At 66.2% G+C, this 17,582-nt stretch overlaps 3 protein-coding genes across 4 annotated transcripts; all 3 read right to left on the reverse strand.

Moving 5' to 3' along the window:
- Window positions 1-674: 674 nt before the first annotated feature.
- Window positions 675-3,912, reverse strand: STIP1 (stress induced phosphoprotein 1). The gene is made up of 4 exons (XM_064736961.1): window positions 3,845-3,912; window positions 2,495-2,704; window positions 1,540-1,681; window positions 675-892 (listed from the first exon to the last, which is right to left on the reverse strand). Exons 1-4 carry the CDS (start codon window positions 3,851-3,853, stop codon window positions 675-677), a joined length of 579 nt encoding a protein of 192 aa, XP_064593031.1. The 5' UTR covers window positions 3,854-3,912.
- A 1,258-nt stretch (window positions 3,913-5,170) lies between these two features.
- On the reverse strand, window positions 5,171-9,593 carry LOC135460228 (leucine-rich repeat transmembrane protein FLRT1-like). Its single transcript, XM_064736962.1, has 3 exons — window positions 9,529-9,593; window positions 8,389-8,479; window positions 5,171-7,342 (listed from the first exon to the last, which is right to left on the reverse strand). Exon 3 carries the CDS (start codon window positions 7,325-7,327, stop codon window positions 5,171-5,173), a length of 2,157 nt encoding a protein of 718 aa, XP_064593032.1. The 5' UTR covers window positions 7,328-7,342; window positions 8,389-8,479; window positions 9,529-9,593.
- Window positions 9,594-11,279: 1,686 nt separating this feature from the next.
- Window positions 11,280-17,187, reverse strand: OTUB1 (OTU deubiquitinase, ubiquitin aldehyde binding 1). 2 transcript variants are annotated; one of them, XM_064737145.1, is made up of 7 exons: window positions 17,066-17,187; window positions 16,742-16,803; window positions 16,543-16,641; window positions 14,667-14,785; window positions 14,084-14,168; window positions 12,612-12,806; window positions 11,280-11,595 (listed from the first exon to the last, which is right to left on the reverse strand). In XM_064737145.1, the coding sequence occupies exons 1-7, from the start codon at window positions 17,124-17,126 to the stop codon at window positions 11,398-11,400; spliced, it is 819 nt and encodes a 272-aa protein (XP_064593215.1). In that variant the 5' UTR covers window positions 17,127-17,187; the 3' UTR covers window positions 11,280-11,397. The 2 variants fall into 2 exon arrangements, with proteins under 2 accessions (XP_064593215.1, XP_064593217.1); XM_064737147.1 differs by lacking the exon at window positions 11,280-11,595 and adding an exon at window positions 11,606-11,753.
- Window positions 17,188-17,582: the final 395 nt, after the last annotated feature.

Genomic DNA, 17,582 nt, shown 5'->3' on the forward strand with positions numbered 1-17,582 from the left:
CACCAAAATCCCCATCCCAAAATTCCCCTGAGGGGGCTCTGCACCCCAAAATCCCCATCCCAGCCCCCCAAGACCCCTCGCAGCCCCTCAAAATCCCTCTGAAACCCCTCCCCAGCCCCCCAAACCCCCTCCCCAGCCCCCCAAGCCCCTCACTGATGCCCCCAGACCCCCCCAAACCCCTCCCTGACACCCCCAAACTCCTCCCCAGCTCCCCAAACCCTCACCGATGCCCCCAAACCCCTCCCAAACCCTTCCCCACCCCCAAGCCCTGACTGATGCCCCCAAACCCCTCTCCACCCCCCCAAACCCCTCCCAAACCCCTCCCCACCCCCTAAACCCCTCACTGATGCCCCAAACCCTCCCCAGCCCCCCAAACCCCTCACTGATGCCCCCAGAGCCCCCAAACCCCTCCCCACCCCCCCAAACCCTTCCCAAACCCCTCCCCACCCCCTAAACCCCTCACTGACGCCCCCAGGCCCCCAAGCCCCTCACTGACACCCCCAAACCCCTCCCCACCCCCCAGCCCCTGACTGACGCCCCCAAACCCCTCCCAAACCACTCCCAGCTCCCCAGCCCCTCACTGACACCCCCAAACCCCCAGCCCCTGACTGACGCCCCCAGCTGGCCGGGGTCCCCAGCAGCCCCCCAGACCCCCTCCCCAGCCCCCAGACCCCTCACTGACGCCCCCAAACCCCTCCCCAGCCCCCAAACCCCTCCCTGACGCCCCCAGCCCCCCAGCCCCTGACTGACGCCCCCAGCTGGCCGGGGTCGCTGCGCAGCGTCTCCAGCAGCCGCCGGTACTCGGGGTCCCCCAGCAGCCCCCGGGTTCGGGGGTCGGCCTCCAGCCGGGCCAGCAGGTCGGGGGCACTGAAGGGGTTCAGCAGCTTCCGCTCTGCAACCGAAGGGGGGCACAAAAATCCGCTCAGGGAGGCTCAAATCCGGCTCTTGACACCCCAAATTCACCCTGCTCCACCTGCCCGGGAGCCTGGAAATCTCTGGGCCACCCAAAACCTCTCCAGGGCCACTCAAAACCTTTCAGAATCACACAAAACCTCTCCAGGGCCACCTAAAACCTCTTCAGGACACTCAAAACCTTTCAGAATCACACAAAACCTCTCCAGGGCCACCCAAAACCTCTCCAGGGCCACCCAAAACCTTTCAGAATCACACAAAACTTCTCCAGGGCCACCCAAAACCTCTTCAGGACACTCAAAACCTTCCAGGCCACCCAAAATCTTTGAGGGCCACCCAAAATTTCTCCAGGGCCACCCAAAACCTGTCCATGCCACTCAAAATCTTTCAGGGCCACCCAAAATTTCTCCAGGGCCACCCAAAACCTGTCCATGCCACTCAAAATCCTTCCAGGGCCACCCAAAACCTCTCCAGGTCACTCAAAATCCTTCAGGGCCACCCAAAACCTCCCCAAGACCCTGAAACTCTCCAGGGCACTCAAAACCTTTCAGAGCCACCAAAAACCTTTTGGGGCCACCCAAAACCCATCACAGGGAGCTCCCCAAAGCCCCCCCAGAGCCCCCCTACCCGCCAGCCTGGCCTCCACCCCGCGCAGGCCCTGCAGGAGCTGCTCATTGCCCGGCTCCCGGGCCAGCCCCTCCTCGTAGGTGGCCTTGGCCTCCTCCAGGCGCTGCAGGAACTCCAGAGCGGCCGCCTTGCGCGAGTACCCCTGGGGGACACGGGGGGGACACGGGGTCACAGCCCTGGCCTGGCCTCTGGGGGGGCTGGGGACCCCCACCCTGACCCCGCACACCCATGGTCAGACCCCCAGTCTGCCCCCCCCACCACCATGGAGAGACCCCCCCACCCTGACCCCCCCTCTGTGGTCAGACCCCCACCCTGACCCCTCACATCCATGGTCAGACCCCAATCTGACCCCCTCACACCCATGGTCAAACCCCCACCCTGACCCCCCCATCACCATGGACAGACCCCCAGTCTGACCCCCCCACCACCATGGAGAGACCCCCCCACCCTGACCCCCCCCACCACCATGGACAGACCCCCAATCTGACCCCCTCACACCCATGGTCAAACTCCCACCCTGACCCCCCCACAACCATGGACAGCCCCCCCACCCTGACCCCCCCCTCTGTGGTCAGACCCCCACCCTGACCCCTAAATGACCCCATGAGGGCTGTGCAGACCCCCAAAGTCAGCCCCCCATGACTCCAATAGGAGCTGTACAGACCCCCAGACCATCCCCTAAATAACCCCAATGGGAGCTGTACAGACCCCCCAAAATCAGTTCCCCAAGACCCAATGGGAGCTGTACAGACCCCCCAAAATCAGTTCCCCACGATCCTATAGGGGCTGTACCCCCAGATCTCCCCCCTACTCCATCCCTCCACATCTCCCTCAAGCCCCCCAAGCCCCCCAGACCCCCTGGTACCCCCCATGCCCACCTTGGCCCAGTGCGGCAGCCACCACCGAGCCCCCATTGCCCCACACCCCTCACCCCCCGGTGCCCCCCGGTGCCCACCTTGGCCCAGTCGGGGCGCAGCTCCAGCGTGCGGCACGCATCGGCCAGGGCCCGCCCGTAGTCGCCGAGGCGCGCGTAGGCGGCCGAGCGGTTGCTGAACAGGACGTGGTTGTTGGGGTCCCGGGCGATGGCGGCCGAGTAGTGCCCCACGGCCGCCCCCACGTCCCCCGCCGCCAGCGCCCGGTTCCCCCGCTCCTTCAGCTCCTGAGCCTGCCCGGGAACCGGGCGGGAACGCGGGAACGGGAGAGAACGAATGGGAACGGGAGACGGGGAACGGGAGAGGAGGCACGGGAACGGGAGAGGGTGAGGAAGAGGAGGCACGGGAAAGGAGGAAGAAGAGAAAGCACGGGAACAGGAAGGGAGGAGGAAGAGACACGAGAATGGGGAGAGGAAGAGGAGGCACGGGGAGAGGGTGAGGAAGAGCAGGTAAGGGAACGGGAAAGGAGGAGGAAGAGCAGGCACGGGAATGGGGAGAGGAAGAGGAGGCACGGGAACGAGAAGGGAAGAGGATGATGGAGAGGAGGGGAAAGGGACGGAGGGAGAGCAGCAAAAGGCCGGGAGCAGCAAGGTGCGAGGAAGATGAGGAAGACGATGAGGAGGATGAAGGTGTCAGGAAGACGAGGAGGATGAAGAAGCAGGCAAAGGAAATGAGGATGAAAGTGCGAGGAAGATGAGAATGGAAGTGCGAGAAACACGAGGAGGATGAAGAAGCAAGGGAGCGCAGGTGACAGGCAGAGAGAGAACAGCGTGAGCAAGGCCGGAAAGATGAAGAAGACGAAGGCGGTGAAGATGAAGAAGAAGAGGAGGGAAGGAAAAAAGAACAAGAACGTGAGGAAGGAGGCGCTTCCCAGAGACCCCAAACCCCTCCAGGGTCCCCGAGCCCCCTCAAGGACCCTGAACCCCCCCGGGGACCCCTCAGGGACCCCCAGAGAAACGCAAACCGCCCTGAGCCCCCTCAGGGACCCTCAGGGACCCCTCAGCTCCCTCAGGGACCCCCAGACAAGCCCAAACCGCCCTGAACCCCCTCAGGAGCCCCTCAGGGAGCCCCGGACCCCTCAGGGACCTCCAGACAAGCCCAAACCGCCCCGAGCCCCCTCAGGGACCCCTCAGCCCTTCAGGAGCCTCTCAGGATCCCCTCAGGGACCCCCAGACAAGCCCAAACCGCCCCGAACCCCCTCAGGGCCCCGCGCTCCCCTCAGAGAGCCCCGACCCCTGCAGCGACCCCCAAGCCCCGTTCGGGATCGCCATAAAACCCAGCCCCGATCCCCAGCGGTGCCCCCGGAGCTGCCCCGGCCCCGGTTCCCCTCAGGCCCCTCCGGGACCCCCTCAGGGCCGCTCCCCCCCCCCCACCTCCTCCATGGCCGCGGCTCCGCTCCCGCCGCTCCCGCGCCGCCCTCTGGAAGCTGCTAGAACCCTGCGGCCACGCCCCCTGCGCCCCATTGGCCGCCCGCCCCGCCCGCCCGCCCCCGCGCGCGATCCCATTGGCCGCCTCCCGCCTTCCCGCCTTCCGATTGGCTGCTGAGCTCAGCGGGGCGCGCCCCCTTCCAGACGGAAGCCGGCATCGGGACCCGCCCACGCGCGCTCCCATTGGTTGTGTCTCCCGGCGCTGGGCGTTCATTGGCTGAGCTCCTCAGGGACTTCTGGAATTTTCCGCTTCTCCCATTGGCTGCGAGCGGCGCTGATCACAGAGGGTGGGGGGGAGGCGGGGAGCGCCCCCTGGCGGCGCGGAGGTCTCGATAGGAATGGAGCGAGGGGCGTGGCTTTGAGGGCGGGGGGTTGCGTGAAATGGGCGGGGTTTGCACTAAAGGGGCGTGGTTTGCACTGAAGGGGCGTGGCTTGCACGAGGGATCCTCTCCCGTGGCCAGTGGGAGTCAGGGAGGGGAATCCAGGGTATCCTTATGGGGGAATGGCGGTGGCGAGTGACACACGTGTGACCTTGGCAGGCTCCTGGTGTGACCCCTCCCCCAGCCCTCCCGCACTGCTCGGGGTCCCCATGTCACCACCCCCGGGACCCCCAGTGACACCCCCACCCCTCCGGTGACACCCCCAATGTCACATCCCCACCCCCAATGTCACATCGCCCCTCCCCCACCCCAAATTTCCCCCCCAGACCCCCCCGTCCCACGGGAAAGAGGCGCCGGCAGGAAAAGGAGCCGCTGGGTTTATTGGGGGGAGGATGGGGGGGGGGTCATAGCGGGGGATTTTGGGTCCCCCTTGGCCCTCCTGGGTCGCTTTGTCCTGATTTTGGTCCTTTTTACCCCAAATCCAACGGCAGGGGCGGGGGGAGGGGTGAAGGCACCTCGCGGGGGAGGGGGGGGGAGGGGAAGGGGGGGGCACGGGGGGAGGGGGGGGGGCCTCCCCACCCCCAGGCTCTGTCGGGGCCTGGGGTCCTCCCGGAGGTCCCAATGTGGGGGGGGGGGGGGTCGTGGCTATCAGGTTCCATCCACCCCCCCCCCCCCAAATCCCATTGCTGCACCAAATCTGCCGTTTTTCCCCCCCAAAAAAATCCGCGGTGCCGAATAAAACCCAACCTTAAAAAAGCCCCTAAAAGTTTCCCCCCCCCCTCCAAAAAAAAACGTCCTCAGAGCCAAGCCCGGGAGGGGATCCCCCAAAACGGGCATTGATTGGGGGCGGGGGGGAGTCCCCAAAAACAGAGTCCGCCCCCTCCCCCATCCATCAGGACCCCCCCCCGCTCCCCCCCCCATGCGGCACCGGCCCCCCCCGGTAACCGCGCACGCCGGGGGGGGGCAGCGGCGGCGGCGGCGGCGGCGGCGGCGGGGGGGGGAACACGGTGCGGATCCCGCCCTCGTCCGGGGCCCGCAGCGGCCGCAGCGCCAACCGCGCCCCCCCCCCGCCGCCACCTTTGGGGGGCGGCAACGGCGGCGCCCCCAGCCCCATCCTCCTCCTCCTCCTCCTCCTCTTCCTCCAGCACCCCCCCAGCACCCCCAGCACCACCCCGGCCGCCGCCGCCGCCGCCGCCCCCAGAGCCGCGGCCGGGGGCAGCAGCGCGGGGGTCGCGTCCCCATCGTGGCTCGGGGGGGCCGCACCGCTTTGGGAGGGGTCCCCGGCACCGGCCCGGGCTTGTGCGCAGAGCGGGGGAGCGGCGGGGGGCTCCAGAGCGGCGAGGCACACCCGGTACGGGGCTCGGGGCTGCAGCGCCCGCACCACGTACTCACCGCGCTCGCCCCGCACCAAGGTCTCGGTCACGGCTCCCCCCCCGGGCCGCAGCCAGCTGAGCCTCAGCGACGCCCCGGGAGGCGCCGGTGGCCACCGGACCCGCAGGGCCCCGCCGGGAGCCGCCTGCACCCAGAGCCCCGGCGAGGCGGCGGCCGCTCCTCCCGGTGCGGCGGGGGAGGAAACACCGGCGGAGGAAACGCCGGGCGACGTCCCCGCGCCCGTTCCCCCCGCTCCTCCCGGGCTCTCGCAAGCGTCCATCTCCCCCCGGAGCTCTCCCACCGGCAGCCCCCGCAACCGGGCCGGTGCCTGGCACAGCAGCCCCCGCACCTCGAGGCGCGGCGGGGCGCGGCGCCGCAGCCAGTCCCGCAGCCAGGCCAGGTTGCAGCCGCAGAACCAGGGGTTGTTGCGCAGCCCCAGGTGGCTCAGGCTGCCCAGATCGTCGAAGAGCCCCCTGGGCAGCGTGGTCAGGTTGTTGTCCGACAGATCCAACCTCTCCAGCGCCCTCATCCTGGCCAGAGCTCCGGCCGGGACGTGGCTGATGGCGTTGGCGGCCAGCGAGAGGCGGCGGAGCCGAGCCCGGGGCAGGTTGGCCGGGGGCGCCGCCAGCGCGTTGCGACCCAGCGAGAGCTCGCTGAGGTTCCCCAGGCGGCTGAAGGTGTCGTCGGCCATGCGCTGGTTCGCCAGCAGGTTCCCGTCCAGCACCAGGCGCCGCAGCGCCGGCAGCCCCTCGAAAGCCCGCAGCGGGATGGTGTGGATGCGGTTGTCATCCAGCCGCAGCTCCTCCAGCGCCGGCGGCAGCCCCGCGGGGACGCTGCTCAGGTGGTTCCGAGAGAGGAAGAGGAGGCGCAGCCGGCGGTTCTCGGCGAACGCGTCCTCCTCGATCCCGGCGGCCGACACCGAGTTGTCATCCAGGTGCAGCCGCTCGAGCAGCGGCGCCCGGGCCAGCGCCCGGCGGCAGAGGCCGCGCACGTTGTTCTCCTGCAGGTGCAGCTCCCGCAGAGCCGGCGGCAGGTGGGCCGGCAGCTGCTCCAGGGCGTTGGCGTACAGGTAAAGCACCCGCAGCGCCGGCAGCCGGCCCAGGCGAGCCGGGATGCCCGCGTCGCCGATGCGGTTGTTCTGCAGGAACAGCGTGGTGGCACCGGGAGGGAGCCCCTCGGGCACGGCCGTCAGCCCGCGGTCGTTGCAGTAAACGCGGCCGCCGGAGCAGCGGCAAACGGCGGGGCAGGCGGACACGGGGGCGGCGGCGGTGGTCAGCAGGGTGAGGGTCAGCAGGGGGATGGTGGTCGTGGTGGGCAGCCGGGGGATGCCGGTGGTCAGTCGGGAAATGCCGGTGGTCAGCCGGGGGATTCTGGTGGTCAGCAGGGTGGTCGTAGTGGTCAGCAGCAGGGGGATACCAGCGGTGAGCCAGGGGATTCCGGTGGTCAGCACGGTGATGGCAGTGGTCAGCAGGGTGGTCCCGGTGGTCAGCAGGGTGGTCCCGGTGGTCAGCAGCAGGGTGGTCGCAGTGGTGAGCAGGGGGATGATGGCCACGGTGGTCGCAGTGGTCAGCACGGTGGTCACAATGGTCAGCAGGGTGGTCCCGGTGGTCAGCAGCCCTTGGGGTCCCCCCCCCCGCGGTGACCGGGGGATGGGGAGGGGACGGGGAGGGGGGGCCATGGGTAGGTGGGTGACCTGTGGGAGGGGGGGAGGGGTCAGAGGGGTGGGGAGGGGGTGGTCGTGAGACCACCTGGGGGGGGTGTGGCCCCCTCCCCAGCCTGAGCCCGAATATAAGGCAGGACCCCCTCCCTTCAGCATCTCCTATCAAAGGAGGACCAGGACCCCCTCCCATTAAAGGGGGACCAGGACCCCCAGCCTAACCCCAAATGTCAGGCAGGACCCCCCTCAGCGCCCCCATTAAATGGGGACCAGGACCCCCATTTAATGGGGGTCACAAATGAAATGTGGGACCCCCCCCCATTAAAGGGAGATCAGGACCCCTCCATTAAAGGGGACCAGGACCCGCAGCCTGACCCCAAACATGAGGCAGGGACCCCCCTCAGCATCCCCCATTAAAGGGGGACCAGGACCCCCAGCTTAACCCCAAATGTAAAACAGGACCCCCCTCCATTAAAGGGGGACCAGGACCCCCAGCCTGACCCCAAATGAAAGGCAGGACCCCCCCCCATTAAAGGGAGATCACAACCCCCACCTTGACCCCAAATATAAGGCAGGACCCCCCCATTTAAGGGAGATCAGGACCCCCAGCCTGACCCCAAATGAAAGGTGGGATCCCCCCTCAGCCCCCCCCCCCAATTAAAGGGGGATTAGGACCCCCAGCCTGACCCCAAATGAAAAGCAGGACCCCCCCCATTAAAGAAAGATCAGGACCCCCCAATTAAATGGGGACCAGGACCCCCAGCCTGACCCCAAATGAAAGGCAGGACCCCCCTCAGCATCCCCTTCTAAAGGGGGACCAGGACCCCCAGCTTGATCCCAAATAAAAGGCAGGACCCCCCCCCTCAGGCCCCCTATTAAAGGGGCTCATGACCCCACAGAGAGCACAGGGACCCCTCTCCCCCCATTATAGACACCCCCCCATTATAACCCCCCCCCCCCCCCCGCTTTAGGACCCTCCCCGACCCCAAACCCAAACCAAGAACACCCCAAACCCCCCCTGCCCATTTTGGGGGGGGGGGTCCCCAATCCCTCCAGGTGTGTCCGGGGGGGCGGGGCCGTACCTGGCTCCTGTCGCTCCCCCCGGGCTCCTCCTCCTCGCTCGTTCACCGGGCCCGGTGCTCCATGGCCCCCCCGCCCCGCCGGGGGGGGGCGCTGCGGGTGGGGAGGGGGCGTCAGACCCATGGTGGGGGGGGGGTCCTCATGTGACACCCCCTCCCCTTTTAATGTGACACCCGGCAGGACCCAGGTGTGCGAGCCTTTCCCTCATCCCCCCCCAGGGGTTAATTAACAGCGTGGTTAATGAACCCCCCCTCATTAGCGGCGCATCGTTAGTGCCCCCCCCAGGGACCCCATTGCGTCAGCCTTGGGCTCGAGGGGGGGGTCAGGTGACAGTGACACCCCCGGGGTGGGGGGGGGGACACAGGTGACACCCCCAGGTGACACCCCCAGGGTTGGGGACACCCCCAGGTGACACCACCCTGTGACCCCCCCGCGAGCCTTAGGGAGGGTTTTTGGGGGAGGGGGGGTCCCATGGAAATTGAGGGAGGGGTCGCTGCCCCCTAAACCCTTATCCTGCCCCCCCCTTCCCCCTCATGGAGCATCCTCGGCTCTGGGGGGGTCCCGGGGGGGTTTTGGGGGGGTCTGGGGGTGCTGCTGGGAGTGGGGGGGTGTTTGGGGGGGGGTCAGCCCCCCCCCGACCCCTCTTCCTTCCCCTCTCCCCTCCCCCAGCCCGGACGGTCCCCCCCCCCCCCCCCGGAGCATCCCCGGTACCGGCAGGGTTTTGGGGGGGGGGTCCCGGTACCGGGTAGGTTTTGGGGGGGTCCCGTTGGGATTTGGGGACCCTGGGGGGGTCTCGGGCCGCTCCTGGGTCTCCCCCTCCCCTTTTGGCCGCCCGGGCCCCTCCCCCCGGAATGGTGGAGCATCCCTGGGAATGGGGGGGGGGGGGAGGGGACACGGCGGATTTGGGGGGGGTCGCTTGGTGTGGGGAGGGGTCCCTGTATGTGAGGGGGGGTCTCTGGGTGCGGGGGGGTCGCTCCGAGGGGTCTCGGGTGGGATCGGGCCCCGCTCCGGCCCAACGGAGCCTCCCCCCCCCAATCCCAGCGCTGGAGCATCCGCGGGTACCGGGGATGGATTTGGGGAGGGGGGGGGGAGGATTTGGGGAGGGGGTCCCGGTTTGGGGAGGGGTCCCAGGGGGTCCTTACCGGGTGGCTCCGGCCGGCGCGTGCGGGCCCGGCGGCGGCGGCGGCGGCTGCGGGCGTGGGAAGGCGGCGGCGGAGGGGGGGGGGGGGGGGCAGGACCGGGACCGGGACCGCCCCCGGTGCGGGGGGGGGGGGGGGGGGGGGGATGGACCGGACCGGGACCGGAACCGCCCTCGGTACCGGGGGGATTTGGGGGGTGGGATGGACCGGGACCGCCCCCGGTGAGGGGGGGATGGAACAAACCGGGACCGCCCCCCCCGGTACCGGGGGATTTGAGGGGTGGGATGGATCAAACCGGGACCGGGACTGAAACCGTCCCCCGGTGCGGAGGGATTTTGGGGGGGGGGATGGGAATTTTGGGGGTGGGATGGATCAAACCGGGACCGGGACCGCCCCCCGGTACGGGGGGATTTGAGGGGTGGGATGGACCGGGACCACCCCCCCAGTACCCGGTACCGGGGAATTTGGGGGAGGGGATTGGAAATTTGGGGGGGTGGGATGGACCGAATCGGGACCGGGACCGCCCCCCGGTACGGGGTGATTTGAGGGGTGGGATGGGAATTTTGGGGGGTGGGATGGATCAAACCGGGACTGGGACCGTGCCCCGGTACCGGGGGGAATTGGGGAGGGGGGATGCACCGGGACCACCCCACGGTACCGAGGGATTTGGGGTCGGTGAATCCGGGGCACGGCTGGAATTTGGGGAGGGGGCGGCGGCGCTTTCCCCCCTCAGGTTTTGGGAAATGGGGAGGGGGGAATAGCCCGGGACCCCCGCCCTGATGTGGGGAGGGGGGAAACCGGGGGGTTCTGTGTCCCCTCAAATTGGGGAGTGGGAGGCTCCTGCCCCTAGGACGCCCCCTCCCCAAATCTGCTCCCCCCTAGACCCCAAATCTGCTCCCCCAGCCCCATTTACCCCCCCCCGGATCCCCCCAAACCTCAGAGACCCCCGGGTGTCACCCAAAAGGGTCCCCAAATCGCTTTCCCCCAAAACTGCCCCAAAAGGGGGTCCCAACCCCCTCAATTGCCCCCAAAAGGGGGGTCCCAACCTCCTCCCACCCCCTCAACTGCCCCAAACTCCCCCTTCCTGCCCCTCTCCACCTGAAACTGCCCCCTCCCCACCCCTCACCTGTCTTAAACTCCCCCTCCCCACCCAAATTGCCCCCCTCCACTCCCTCATTTGCCCCAAACTCCCCTTCCCCACCCCAAATTCCTCTTTCTCACCCCAAATTCGCCTTCCCCACCTCAAACGCCCCCTCCTCACTCCAAACTGCCCCACTAGCCCCCAAAGTGCCCAAAACTGCCCCAAACTCCCCTTCCCCACTCAAACTGCCCCTTTGTGCCCCCAAACTGCCCCTTCCCACCCCAAATTGCCCCACTTGCCTCCAAAGTGCCCAAAACTGCCCCTCCCCACCCAAATTGCCCCTTCCATCCCCTCACCTGCCCCTAAAGTGCCCCTTCCTGACCCAAACTCCCCCTCCCCACCCTAAAGTGCCCCTTCCCACCTCAAACTCCCCCTCCCCAGCCCCTCAAGACCATTCAACCCCCCCACCCCTTCCCTGACCTCCCCCTCCCCAAACTCCCCTCCCCATCCAAACTCCCCTCCCCATCCAAACTCCCCCTCCCCATCCAAATTCCCCCTCCCCACCCCCTCATTTGCCCCAAACTGCCCCTCCCCACCCTCCAGAGCATCCAACCCCCCCTCCCACCCCCTTCCCCGACCTCCCCCTCCCCAAATAACCAACCCCACTCCTCCCTCGGTGGGTTGGGGGGCAGCCACATCTTTATTTGGGGTGGGTGGGGCGCAGCGGGGCGGGGCCGGGCGGGGCTCGGGGGGTGCCGGGGGTGCCCGGGCCGGGGGTCTCGGGCCGGGGGTCACTTGTAGAGGATGTCGTAGTGGCCGGGGCGGTAGAGGAGGCAGACGCGGGGCTGCGAGCCCTCGGGGAACACGTGCGGGTTGGTGGCGCCGCCCTCGCCCCGGTCCATGTACTCCACCAGGATGGAGACGTGCAGCGCCCGTGCCAGCGCGATGATGTGGATGTGGTCGCTCTCCTTGCACATGGGCTCCACCTCCTAGGGACAGACAGACGGACAGACAGACAGGTCAGTGATAATGGTCAGTAAGGTGTGAGGGACATGGGGGACACCTCCTGTGGACAGACACACAGACATTGGTCAGTGACAGCGATGATGTGGATGTGGTCGCTCTCCTTGCACATGGGCTCCACCTCCTGCAAGGGACGGACAGACAGACAGATGGACAGAGTGTGGTCAGTGTGGTCAGTGAGGTGTGAGGGACAGAGGGACAATGGTCAGTGACAGTGGTCAGTGAGGTGTGGATGTGGTCGCTCTCCTTGCACATGGGCTCCACCTCCTGAAAGGGACGGACAGACAGACAGACAGACAGGGGTCAGTGAGGTGTGAGGGACATGGGGGACACCTCCTGGGGACAGACACACAGACAGACAGACAGACAGACAGACAGAGTGTGGTCAGTGTGGTCGCTCTCCTTGCACATGGGCTCCACCTCCTGCAGACAGACAGACGGACAGAGTGTGGTCAGTGAGGTGTGAGGGACATGGGCTCCACCTCCTAGGGACAGACAGACAGGGGTCAGTGAGGTGTGCATGTGGATGTGGTCGCTCTCCTTGCACATGGGCTCCACCTCCTGCAGGGGACGGACAGACAGACAGACAGACAGGGGTCAGTGATAATGGTCAGTGAGGTGTGAGGGACATGGGGACACTCTTGTGACAGACAGACAGACACAGCGATGATGTGGATGTGGCCTCTCTCCTTGACATGGGCACATGCCTATGTGTCCAGACACGGTGACAGGTGCCCAGGGCCTCAGGTGCCCCTCCCATGGTGCCCAGATGCCTGTACCTGCTGGCAGAGCTGCAGGTGCCCCAGACACAGTGACAGAAGTGCCCAGGTGCCCCATAGAAAATGCCAGGTGCCCATGTACAGTGCCCAGGTGCCCTCACACAGTGCCCAGGTGCCCGTACCTGCTGGCAGAGCTGCCAGGTGCCCCATGTACAGTGCCCAGGTGCCCCAGGTACAGTGCCCAGGTGCCCAGGTGCCCGTACCTGCTGGCAGAACTCCTTGATGCTGCGCCCGCCCTCCAGGAACTGCTCGAAGAAGCGCCGGTGGCGCTGCAGGCAGCCCGAGGTGAGCAGGCGCAGGTAAACCACCAGGTAATCCGACGTGGCCGGCTCGTTGAAGGCGGCCAGCAGCTCGGGCAGCGGCACGCGGCGCTCCACACGCTCGATCAGCTCCATCAGCTGGGGGAAACACACCTGGGTCACCTGTGTGTCACCTGTGTCACACCTATCATACACCTGTGTAACATCTGTCACACACACGCGGCGCTCCACGCGCTCGATCAGCTCCATCAGCTGGGGGAAACACACCTGTGTCACCTGTGTGTCACCTGTGTCACCTGTGTGTCACCTGTGTCACCTGTCACACCTGTGTGTCACCTGTGTCACACCTATCATACACCTGTGTAACATCTGTCACACCTGTGTCACACCTATCATACACCTGTGTAACATCTGTCACACACACGCGGCGCTCCACGCGCTCGATCAGCTCCATCAGCTGGGGGATACACCAGGGTCAGCTGTGTGTCACCTGTCACACCTGTGTCACACCTGTCACACCTGTGTGTCACCTATATAACATCTGTCACACCTGTCACACACACACGGCGCTCCACGCGCTCGATCAGCTCCATCAGCTGGGGAACAGACACCTGTGTCACCTGTGTGTCACCTGTGTCACACCTATCATACACCTGTGTCACACCTATCATACACCTGTGTAACATCTGTCACACACACGCGGCGCTCCACGCGCTCGATCAGCTCCATCAGCTGGGGGGGGACACACCTGTGTCACACCTGGGTCACACACACCTGTCACACCTGGGTCACACAAACAGTGTCACACACACCCGTCACACAAACAGTGTCACACCCCTGTGTCACACACACCTGTCACACCTGGGTCACACCAACAGTGTCACACACACCTGTCACACACAGTCACACAAACAGTGTCACACCTGTGTGTCACCTGTCACACACACCTGTCACACCTGTGTCACACAGTGTCACACCTGTCCCACGCAGCTGTGTCAGCCCCAGAGCCCCCTCAGAGCCCCTCCTGAACCCCCAAAGCCCCCCCAGGACCCCTTCAGACCCCTCCCAAAGCCCCCAGACCCCTCAAAGCCCTCCTGATCCCAGCCTGAGTCGCTTCTGAGCCCCCCCAGACCCCACAAAAAACCCTCCTGAATCCCCCCAGACCCCCCTAGGACCCTCCTGAACCCATCTAAAGCCCCCCAGAACCCCCAAAACCTCCCCCAGAGCCCCCCTGGGCCCCCCAAAGCCCCCCAGGACCCTCCTGAACCCCCCCAGACCCCCCAAAAACCTCCTCCAGAGCCCTCCAGGACCCTCCTGAACCTCTCTAAAGCCCCCCAGAACCCCCAAAACCTCCCCAAAACCTCCCCCAGAGCCCCCTGGGTCCCCCAGAGCCCCCCCAGAGCCCCCAGCCCCACCGTGTTGTGGAAGTCCTCGATGGTGAACTCGGTGAAGCCCTGAGCCACCAGCTCCTCCTTGCTGCGCGCTGACACCTCCTTGAACCTGGGGGGCACAAAAAGGGGCACGGGGGGCACTCAAAAGGGGTCTGGGGGCAACCAGAGGGCTGGGGGGGGGATTTGGGGGGTACCCAGTGGGGTCTGGGGGAACCTGGGGGGCACCAAAAGGGGGCTCAGGGGGGCACTCAAAATGGGCCTGGGGTCATCTAAAAGGGGGCTGGGGGCACCCAAAGGGCTCAGGGGGGCACCCAGAGGGTACAGGGGAACCCTGAGGGGGCACCCAAGGGGGTTGGGGGGGCACAGGGGGTGATTTATGGGGGTTTGGGGGGGGTCTCTGGGTGTTTTGTGGTGTCCAGGGGTATTTTTGGGGTTCCTCAGGGTATTTTTGGGCTGTTTCCGATTATTTTTGGGCTGTTTTAGGGTGTTTTGGGCTGTTTCAGGATATTTTTTGGGTGTTTTGGGCTGTTTCAGGTTATTTTGGGCCGTTTTGTGCAGTTTTTGGGCAGTTTCAGGTGATTTCGGGCCGGTTTTGGGGCGCCCTCACCGCTGCAGCTCCTGGCCGTCCTCCAGCAGCGCCTCCAGGTGCGCGAAGCCGAAGGCGCGGTAGAAACAATTCCCGTCCGGCCGCGTCTTGCGGATGTACGAGTACTTCTGCAGCAGGTCCTGGGGACAGAATGGGGACATTGGGGACATTGGGGACAGTGTGGGGACACCTGGGGACATGGGGGACATTGGGGACAGCCCAGGGACAGGGGACACCGTGGGGACAATGTGGGGACAGCCCAGGGACAGGGGACAGCATGGGGACATTGGGGACACTGTGGGGACATTGGGGACACCTGGGGACATTGGGGACACTGTGGGGACATTGGGGACACCTGGGGACATTGGGGACAGCGTGGGGACAGCCAGGACAGTGACCATGGTGACAGGGACAGTGGGGACATTGGGGGGGATTGGGGGCATTGGGGACATTGGGGACAGTGTGGGGACATTGGGGACATGGGTGACATTGGGGACAGCGTGGGGACAATGTGGGGACATTGGGGACAGCGTGGGGACAGTGTGGGGACATTGGGGACAGCGTGGGGACAGCCCAGGGACAGCCAGGACAGTGACCATGGTGACAGGGACAGTGTGGGGACATCAGGGGACACCGTGGGGACATTGGGGACACCATGAGGACAGGGGAGTGCCCAGGGACAGGGGACAGTGTGGGGACATTGGGGACACCTGGGGACATTGGGGACACCGTGGGGACATTGGGGACACCTGGGGACATTGGGGACAGCGTGGGGACAGCCCAGGGACAGCCAGGACAGTGACCATGGTGACAGGGACAGTGGGGACATTGGGGACATTGGGGACATTGGGGGCACCTGGAGACATTGGGGACCTTGGGGACATGGTGGACAGTGTGGGGACATTGGGGACATGAGTGACATTGGGGACACCGTGGGGACAGTGTGGGGACAGTGTGGGACATCGTGGGGACAGTGTGGGGAAATTGGGGACACCATGGGGACAGGGGACAGCCCAGGGACAGGGGACAGTGTGGGGACATTGGGGACAGCCCAGGGACACCGTGGGGACACTGGGGACAGCCCCTGGACAGGGACTGCAGGGACACAGGAGAGACATGTCCCCACAGGGACAGTGAGGGGACATCAGAGGGCACCGTGGGGACACCGGGGACAGCCCAGGGACAGCCAGGACAGGGACAGTGGGGACACTGGGGGGACACGGGGACATCCCTGGGGACAGGGACAGCCAGGACAGTGACCACGGGGACAAGGACACCGTGGGGACATCGGGGACAGCCCAGGGACAGGAACTGTGGGGACATGAGGACATCGGCACATACAGGGGGACAGAGTGGGACAAGGACCATGGGGACAATGGGGGGACATCCCTGGGGACACCATGGGGACACCATGGGGACAGCCAATCCCAGCCCGGTGTCCCAGTGCCCCCCAGTTCCTTCCCAGTTCTCTCCCAGTCCATCCCAATCCCCTCCCAGTCTATCCCAGTAGCATCCCCGGCCCTGTCCCAGTATCCCCGTTCCCCCCCAAATTGTCCCCAGTCCCTCCCAGTATCCCCCAGTCCCTTCCAGTCCATCCCAGTCCCTCCCAGTGTCCCCCAATTCCCTCCCAGTTCCATCCCCTGCCCTGTCCCAGTGTCCCCCAGTCCATCCTAACCCCCTCCCAGTTCCCCCAGTTTCCCCCAGTCCTTCCCAGTGTCCCCCAATCCCCTCCCAGTAGCTCCCAGTTTCCCTCCCAGTCTCTCCCAGTACCATATTCAGCCCCGTCCCAGTGTCCCAGTGCCCCCCAGTCCATCCCAGTCCCTCCCAGTGTCCTTCAATCCCATCCCAGTCCCCCCCAATCCCATCCCAGTCCCTCCCAGTGCCCCCCAGTCCGCACCTTGATTTTCTCCTGGTACACGTGGTCATCCTCCGCGTACTCCTTGTAGAGCTCGGCCAGCTCCAGGCGCTCGGACACCAGCGGGTTCTGCACCGCGATCTGCGCCCAACCGGGGGGTCACAAACCGGGGACACCCCCGGGACCCCCCCGGGGCCGGTTTGGGGGGGAACCGGAGGGATTTGGGGAGGGGGATCCGCACCTCCTGCTGGATCCGGTCCTGCTGCGCCATGATGGCCTCGTCGTAGGCCAGGCAGTTCACACCTGGGGGGACACCGGGAGTCACCGGGGGTTACCGGAGGGGTTAACGGGGGGTGCCGAGCGCGGCTCAGCCCCACCGGGAGGGTCTGGGGTACCCCCGGGAGGGTCCTAAGTGGGGAAACCGGGGGAGATCGGGGCGGGTTTGGTGCGTTCGGTGAACCGGAGTGATGGAGGCCCTCCCGGGAGTAGCGAGGCCACGGCGCGAGGGAGAACCGGGGGGGATCCCGCGGTGTGGGGATGGGTGAGGAGGGGGCTCCGTCGGTACCGTCGGCATCGCTGCCGCCCAGCGGCTCCGGCTGCGGCTGCTGAGGCTCCTCCGCCGCCATCGCCGCCCTGCCCGCCCCGCGCCGCTTCCGGGTCAGCGCCCGCCGCTTCCGGGGCACCGCCCGCGCCGCTTCCGGGAGCGGTGGAGGCTCCGCCCACGATGGGCGTGATTTGTGAGGGTTGACCACGCCCCTCTCCCCTCATGGCGGCGCCGCCCTCAGGGAGCGATGGCGGCACCGGGGAAGACCCGGGAACCTCCGGGAGCCCCGGGATGGTCCCGGTCAGCCTCTCTCCGAGGGTCGGTGCCTCGTTGAGCCCCGCGGCTTTGTGATCTTTCAAGCGAAAATGAAAGAAAATATTTAAAAATATTTAAGTGAGGCAGGGAAAATAATTAAAGACGCGTGATTGGAACTCGGCGGAGCGCCGGGGAAGGGGTTCGCCTTCCGTTTGAAGGGATTAATATGGAAATAAAGGGTTTTGCCTGTTTTTAAACTCATTTTCCTCTCACTGCCCTGCTT

The sequence above is a fragment of the Zonotrichia leucophrys genome, unplaced genomic scaffold (genome assembly GCF_028769735.1).
Source record: "Zonotrichia leucophrys gambelii isolate GWCS_2022_RI unplaced genomic scaffold, RI_Zleu_2.0 Scaffold_34_1600103, whole genome shotgun sequence".
In the NCBI taxonomy this organism is placed as follows: domain Eukaryota; kingdom Metazoa; phylum Chordata; class Aves; order Passeriformes; family Passerellidae; genus Zonotrichia; species Zonotrichia leucophrys.

Excerpts from the sequence above, each read along its gene's own strand:
- LOC135460228 (XM_064736962.1), bottom strand. The coding sequence starts at position 7,327 with ATGGCCCCCCCTCCCCGTCCCCTCCCCATCCCCCGGTCACCGCGGGGG.
- OTUB1 (XM_064737145.1), bottom strand. The coding sequence starts at position 17,126 with ATGGCGGCGGAGGAGCCTCAGCAGCCGCAGCCGGAGCCGCTGGGCGGC. Across the intron at positions 14,169-14,666 it reads GACGGCCAGGAGCTGCAGCG|GTTCAAGGAGGTGTCAGCGC; the intron begins GTGAGGGCGCCC and ends TGTGCCCCCCAG. Across the intron at positions 12,807-14,083 it reads TCGAGGACTTCCACAACACG|CTGATGGAGCTGATCGAGCG; the intron begins GTGGGGCTGGGG and ends TGTTTCCCCCAG.
- STIP1 (XM_064736961.1), bottom strand. Across the intron at positions 1,682-2,494 it reads TGCGCCCCGACTGGGCCAAG|GGGTACTCGCGCAAGGCGGC; the intron begins GTGGGCACCGGG and ends CGTGTCCCCCAG. Across the intron at positions 893-1,539 it reads GGTGGAGGCCAGGCTGGCGG|AGCGGAAGCTGCTGAACCCC; the intron begins GTAGGGGGGCTC and ends CTTCGGTTGCAG.